Source organism: Triticum urartu, chromosome 2 (assembly GCF_003073215.2).
Source record: "Triticum urartu cultivar G1812 chromosome 2, Tu2.1, whole genome shotgun sequence".
Classification (NCBI taxonomy): Eukaryota; Viridiplantae; Streptophyta; class Magnoliopsida; order Poales; family Poaceae; genus Triticum; species Triticum urartu.
In genome coordinates this window covers 146,953,199-146,960,692 of record NC_053023.1, presented here as the reverse complement: position 1 = coordinate 146,960,692, position 7,494 = coordinate 146,953,199, and the positions used below count along the sequence as shown (strand labels likewise).

The 7,494-nt window shown below is 44.7% G+C and overlaps 1 protein-coding gene across 1 annotated transcript; it reads right to left on the bottom strand.

The window, feature by feature from the left end:
- Positions 1-1,839: 1,839 nt before the first annotated feature.
- Positions 1,840-3,263, bottom strand: LOC125541305. Its single transcript, XM_048704750.1, has 4 exons — positions 3,139-3,263; positions 2,718-2,770; positions 2,346-2,623; positions 1,840-2,247 (listed from the first exon to the last, which is right to left on the bottom strand). The coding sequence occupies exons 1-4, from the start codon at positions 3,245-3,247 to the stop codon at positions 2,220-2,222; spliced, it is 468 nt and encodes a 155-aa protein (XP_048560707.1). The 5' UTR covers positions 3,248-3,263; the 3' UTR covers positions 1,840-2,219.
- Positions 3,264-7,494: the final 4,231 nt, after the last annotated feature.

Genomic DNA, 7,494 nt, shown 5'->3' with positions numbered 1-7,494 from the left:
CCAGATAACATGTGTATACTATTTGCAGGGGTGATATTAAAGACTATATGAACTGAACGCCATAATAATTTGGCCAGCGGACAATCAAGAAAGAGGTGTTTGATGGTTTCATCGTGATCACAAAAGCTACATCTTTGACTACCCTCCCAATTATGTTTTGCCAAGTTATCCTTAGTCAGAACCATCTCCTTGTGCACAAACCACATGAAGACTTTGATTCTTAACGGGACTTTGATTTTCCAAATATGTATCAATGTCGGAATCGGACCAGAATCAATTAGGTCCAAATACATAGATTTCACTTAGAAAATGCCATTCGTAGTTAATTTCCAGTGAATACTACCAGCCACCTCATAGAGGTTAACATCCATCAACCTTCTAACCAGATGTAGCCATGCTTCCCATCGGTGTCCTACCAAAGATCTCCGGAATTGAACATTTAGAGCGCTGGACTGTAACATTGTAGCAATGTAAGCCTCTCTTACGTTGTACAGTGTTATAGAGAGATGGATATTGTGTGGCTAAAGGCGTCTCCATTAACCACGTATCCTCCTAGAATCTCGTTGAATTACCATTTCTAATGATGAATTTAGTTCTATGAAAGAAAGCTTCTTTCGTTCTCATCAAGCCCTTCCAAGAAGGTGAATCATTGGGTCTACGGTAACCTAGGCCAGGGTCTTAGATTGTAAGTGCTTATTACGTAAAATTTGTACTCACGTGCCTTCGGTCTTCGCAGAAAGTTTGTACAACCATTTATTGAGCAGACATCTATTATTTACCTCTAAATTTTGAATACCAAGACCTACAAATAATGTCCCGTTTAGTAAGCCTGTACTTCCTCTTTATTTCATCACTTTGCCAAAAGAATTGTGATCGATAAAAGTCCATTCTTTTTCGTACCCCTACAAGTACCTCAAAGAAGGACAAGAGGAAGATCGGCATACTCGTGAGCGCCGAGTTTATTAGTATTAGTCGACCTTCGTATGATATAAGCTTGCCCTTCGAGCAGTTTAGTTTCTTTTCAAATGGATCTTCAATAGACTTCCACTCCTCGTTAGATAGCTTGCGATGATGAATTGGTATGCCCAGATAGCTAAACGGTAGGATACCCAATTCACATCCGAACAGTAGCCGGCGAGAAGAAGAACAGGGGAAGAGAGAGGACGCCCATGGCAGCAGCAGAGGAGTTAGTGGCGGAAGGAGATCCCATGATGCTGTTAAACGAAGGGGCCTGATACCATGTGAAAATAGAGAGAAAGACAATAGAATCGGCACAACCAAATACGGTGGCCTCAGGGGTATATTTTATACAGGTGCGCCAGGGCACAATGGCATAGCCAAATTGCATGTATTTTACAACGAGGAGATCGTAGTTGTTACTCCCTCTGTAAATTAATATAAAAGCGTTTAGATCACTATTTTAGTATTCTAAACGCTCTTATATTAGTTTACAAAGGGAGTACTATCCTAACAACTCTACCTCAACTACTTCAATGTTTAACACAGAGAACTAGCCAACCATGAAGAATTTGCCTCAAAAAAGAGCTAATTACCATGAACAAACAGTCGCAAATTATTCTCGAGTAAGGGACGAGATACACTGGGCACGACAAAAAAAAGAGTGACTCAGTTGGTTGAGAATAACGAAGTTCCCCTAGTCACATGCATTCCAACGTCCAAAGCTTTCACTAAAGAAAATTGAAACCATTTCGAATTTGATGATGTACTAAGTAGGCTCCAGGCGACGGGCAGTTGATGCAATCCAAGATGAAGAAGATAACAAAGTTGGTTCAGTTGCAAAACAAGAACAACCAGTTGCCAATTAACAAAGTTGGTTCAGATGAAGAAGATAACAAAGCAGTTGCCAGTTAACCATCACTTAGTTGTTTCAGAATAAGGAAGTTCACTCAGTCACATGCATTCTAATTTCCAACGTTCAAAGCTTCAGATAAACAAAATTCAAACCCTTTCGAAGTTCATACTACTACTACATAGGCTCCAGGGATACTCGAGGTCGATTCCCGATTAAGCATTAATGCAGCAGATGCAAACAGGCAGTCTAAAACCCAGGTGAGGAGGACAACAGAAAAAGAAGCCAAGTACAACGATACGGCAGGCCCTTCCAAACTTCTAACAGTGATTAAAACGACGCATCTCCAAGCCCCGAAATGATCCATCTTCGATCCTCCGGCAGGCACATCCACACGCGCGCAGCGAACCTAGGCAGCATCGTCGACATCCGGGAGGCTGACGAAAACAAGTAGAGCAAGTTAATCACAGCCCAAACTTCAGAACAAGTGCAGAACAGACAACAGAGACCAACACAACACACCACAGAGACTCACTTGGACAAGGCGAAGTACAGATTGATGGCAAGAAGCGCGAAGCACCTGACGGTGGCCCACGCGTACGAGCGCTGGGAAGCCTCCGTCGGCGCCATAACGGCCATCCACGCCAGGAGACAGCCGGTTGTGGTGCTCACGAACACGCAGAACACCAGGAACATGTCGCGGCGGAAGAAGGCGCGGAGGCAGGCACGGTCGTCCGGCGTCGTGGAGACAGCCGCCGCCGCGAGCAGCAGCAGCATGGCCAGCACCGCCACCGCTATCTTGACGACCTTGGTCTGCAGAAAAGCATGGCGTGCAGAGTCAGATGGGAGATCGAACGAGCGCAGGAACACGAGAGCGATGATGGATACGCATGCAGGAGTTTTCAACCTTGTTCTGGTTCGTTCTCGCGGCTCCTCCGACATCACCCAGCAGATTGCGGCCTTCAAAGTTCAAATAAGAAACAACAAGATCAAATCTTGGTGGCATGACAAAGAAATGGCAGAGCAAGATTATCAAGGCGAAACTTTGCGATTTGCCACCACCCGAACAAAAAGGCCAAGAAAATCAGCGGGAATGCGGCCAGTTGAGCCTTTGCTATGGAAAATCAGCGGGAATGCGGCCAGTTTTACACTGATCCGAACGCAGAAGATCTCCAAAAGGAAACAACGGAGAAACAGAAACAAAGGAAGAACATTCATCCGGAGATCTCAAGCACAAATTTCCAGCACAATAGAAAGCGGAACACACTACCAACAGGAAAAACCAACGACGACTAATCAAGAGGGATGGATCATAGATGCTTGCGTACCATCCATCTCTCTAGCACCACTCTTTTCCCTAACCACGGAGGAGTTTTGGGGATATTGGCGGGGCTCTATGGGAAACAGCGATGGAGCTTTCTGAAACGAAACTGCCATGGGGTTGGGGTCTACTTTATACGCAGCATACAGGTGAGGAGGAGGAGGTACACGGTCGTGGCTTGGTCTCCGCATCGGTCAAGGTGGTACATGGACTGATGGACGGGTGGCTGCATTTTCAGTCTGGGGGGAGCAGCAGACACAGCTTTTTCAGAATTCAGTTTCTTCATTTCAGAGCTCAATTGCCACCTTTCTCTTTTCCCGTTTCTTGCATCGAGAAACTTACCACTCACGCGCAATTCAATTATTACTAGTTTCTTATCGGGGCAGTAAAATCGACTGCTGGCCTGTTTTTACCTGGTTTTGCTTTTCCAAAACGCTCATGACGATCGGATCCGCACTTGGTAGTCCAGATGAACTGACGCCATCGTTTCACTTTAACGTCCACGAAACAAACACACTGATTTGAAATAGTTTGAACAGACCGATAGGGCCGAAAGAGGGTATCGCTGCCCTTGGCGCGAAACCGCCGGTGGAATGGGAAAACCCTATGTTTTTCTTTTTTTTAGACACGGGAAAAACCCTATGTGACCCCTATGTGACGCGATCCCCCGCGCGCGTGAATTGGGCCGGCCCATTTTATAACAGCGAGGCAGCCGGTTTTGGGAACACGAAGGTTCCCTGAAGGGGGGCCGCTACGCGTCGGCTGACGGATCTTTTGGAAAGATCCGTCGTCTCGCTAGCCGTCAGATCTGGCACGATCTAGCGGACGGATGTTTTTCTCTACTCCGCAACAGAGATCTTGTTGCAGAAACATTTGCTACAGAATTTATGTTGCGGTTTTTTTTGTAACATCTCGAAAAAAATTGCAACAAAGGTTATGTTGCAGATTTTTTTTTGCAACACAAATCATGTTGCGGAAATGCTTATCGATATTTTTGCAACAAAGGTTATGTTGCAGTTTTTTTTTTGCAATAGAGGTTATGTTACAGATTTTTTTTTACAACAGAGATCATGTTACGAAAATGTCTGTACACTTTTTGAAGCAAAGGTTATGTTCTAGAAATTATTTGTAACATGAATCATGTTGCAGGATCTGTTGTTGCATCTCACCTCGAGGAGGCAGCAGCCATGGACGCTGGCGCTCCTCTAGACGGCGGCGGCATGGAACAACGAGCAACGGCAAAACATGACTTCAGCGGCGGCATGCCTCATAGGCGTCGGTGGTGCAGTCCGGCCGCTTCCACCGCATGCGCGGCCGGCACGCAGCACCCCGATGGCCGGCTTCCAGCATCTATGCATCGCCTATTCGCAGGCCGCTGCACCTGCCACCAGCCATGGGGCGTTCACCCTTCACGGACGACGTCAACGCTTAGATGAAGACAGGCAAACTAGATGTAGAAGGTGTTCGCTGTAGAGATACTTAAGAATGAAAAAAATGATGAGCGGTGATGGCCTCATCCCACATGGGACCCGTGGCGTTCTTCTCAAGCGGCGGATGGTGGGCTTTTAATCGGCCGGGTGACGAGAATCTTTTCCCTTCCCTGAACCAGTTTTTGTTTCTTTTGCCAGTTTTTCGGTTTCTTTTTTTTTTCGTTTTCGTTTTCCCCTTCTCTTTTTTTCCGTTTTTCTGTTAACTTTTTCTTTTTTCATTTATTTTTAGAAAATGCTTGCCTTCAGCCGTCGGATTACAAGCGAGCGATCCGCCACCTCCTTTATGTGACGCATGTCTCTTTCTGTTTTTGGCAACATCATGTCTGTTGCAAAATTGCCTTCCGCAACAAAATCCATGTTGCAAAAGAAATGAAGCCGCAAAAAATGTAAATATTCTGCAACATCGTCTGTGTTGTAAAATTTTCTTCCACAACAACACCCATGTTACAAAAATAGTAAAGAAAAAAACTACAATATCACCGATGTTGCAAAAACTTTCTGCAATAGAAGCTTTGTTGCAAAGGATTCTACAACACTATCCTTGTTGCAATGATGAGATAACTCTAGATCTAACGGCTGCCGAGGCAACGGATCTTTTAAAAAGAACCCGCCGACTGACACGTAGCGCGGCCCTTTATTTGTTTTTTCAAATCTAAGATGCTCATTGGATGTCTTTATTCAAAAAAATAGACACCCAAAAGAAGAATAAAACTATCTCAAGGAAAAAATGTCTATGCACACGAGTTACCATGTCCATACGATTAGGGTTTAGCCTACACCACCGACGCCTCGTGTCGCTGTCGAGTTTTTCCTACCTTTTGCTCATCGTCGTTGGTATTCGCCGCACAGATTCTTGGGCTGACTAAAAGGATGGCAAGCCCGTCCACCTGACATTGGTCTCTGCGGAGAGAACTCAAGGTGATTGCATATGCTTTGCCTTAGAAGCTTTTCAAGTACGTCGTCATGGAGGCTCCAAGTTTAACCTCATGAGGGACAGACAAAGGAAAGGAGAAGCAATCTGAGGGGGGGCAGGGGGTCTGGAGGATGCTATGAGGAAGATGAGGTTGTAGGAACATGAACTTGATGACGTCTATATAGGGCTTCAGGAGATCGATGAGTTTGCCAAATCGGCACGTTAGCTTGCGGTGGCTAAGGTACACACCACTAGGAAACCTTAGTAGTGCGGCTTTCAAGGAAATAATGAAATTCATCTGGAACCTAGCCCATGAGCCATAGATCATAGAGATGGACGACAACCTTTTTGTGATTCATATGTTTTGTCTTGGGGATTGGAAGAGGGTGATGTTTCAGGGGACATGTGTCTTCCATGGTCTCATGGTGCTGATTGAAGATTTTGATGGCAAAAAGACGTTGGAATTAGTAAAATTTGACATGGTGTCGGTCTAGGCACAAATTCACCAAATTCCATATTTACATAGGAAATATCCGATTGTGGACCAGTTAGCTCAGAGAATTAGGAAGGTATGGAGCGTGGAGCTAAACATTACACAGGGTTCTAGAAGGGCAACTATGTGTGTGTTAAGTGTGAAGGCTCAAGTGATCACGCTCTTAATACGATTGACTCCACTTAATGTGGTCTGAGCAAGATTGTTCCTCATTGTGAATTATGAAAATATAGGTTACTTCTGTGAGGTTAGCGGTTTGCTGGTGCATGATATGGAAGAATGCGGGGACGACGTTCACCTGCCTGATAACATACAATGCGAAAAATGGCTGGTGGCAAAGAGGAGGGAGACCCATGTCTCCCAGGGAGGTGCTCACGATGGCATGAACTTCTCACTGGTTCGTGATACATCTCAAATGTATCTATAAAATTTGATTATTTAATGCTATTATATTATCAGTTTTATATACTTCTTATAGCAATTTATATATATATATATATATATTCTCGACTAACCTATTACTTTAGTGCCAGTGTTAGTTCCTGTTTTCTGCATGTTTTTGGTTTCGCGGGAAATTAACATGTAGGTAAGTCAATATGATGCTAGTTTTTGATGGTCTTTTTCTAGACGGCGAAGGACCCTAGAAGCTTTGGGAATGGACGAGAAGAGGCACCACGGGCCCACACGGCCAGCTGGCATGCCCTGGCCCTAGGGCACGCCACCAGGGCATCTAGGGACCATGGGAACTACCTTACCTCGATTCCACCGCCATAAATCTTTATAAATGTTCAAACCCTTCACCATATTTTTAGAAGAATTTTATCACCACCACAAGTTCATGTTTCATGAAGATCCAATCTGGAGGCCTATTCCAGATCTTTGCCTAAGGGGGAATCAGTTGCGAGAGTATTCTTCATCAATATTGCTGCCTCCATGATGACGTGGGAGTAGTTACATTAAGACCTTAGGGTCCATACTAGTAGCTAGATCTCCCCCCCCCCTTGTGAAGGAAATATGCCCTAGAGGCAATAATAAAGTTGTTATTTATATTTCCTTATAGAATGAATGTTTATTATTCATGCTACAATTGTATTAACCGGAAACCTGATACATGTTTGGATACATAGACAAAACACAGTGTCCCTAGTAAGCCTCTACTAGACTAGCTCGTTAATCAGAGATGTAAGGGCATATTTATCCCTAAGGTGTTTTGGTGATTGATGACAATGCTTTTGCGGACTAATCGTGTGCCTTGAGTTTCCCAGACGTTTCATCGCTCGGCACAAGACGGTTTGGTGCCCCTTGAAGACTGTTGAAGACGGCGTTTTTACTACGTTTCTTTTTGGTGGATTTGAGTCGTAGGAAAGCCGTACTATTAAGAGGGGGTCCGCGTCGGAAAGGTTTGGGTGGAATCATCACGTACACGTTTTCTTCCTTGTCCCCTCCTTTCCCCTGCACTTTGGAGCA

Bases quoted from the DNA above. Each gene is read 5' to 3' on its own strand.
- LOC125541305 (XM_048704750.1), bottom strand. From the start codon at position 3,247: ATGGCAGTTTCGTTTCAGAAAGCTCCATCGCTGTTTCCCATAGAGCCC. The intron at 2,771-3,138 runs GTACGCAAGCAT...TGAACTTTGAAG, and splicing joins TGGTGCTAGAGAGATGGATG to GCCGCAATCTGCTGGGTGAT. The intron at 2,248-2,345 runs GTGAGTCTCTGT...TGTTTTCGTCAG, and splicing joins CTGTACTTCGCCTTGTCCAA to CCTCCCGGATGTCGACGATG.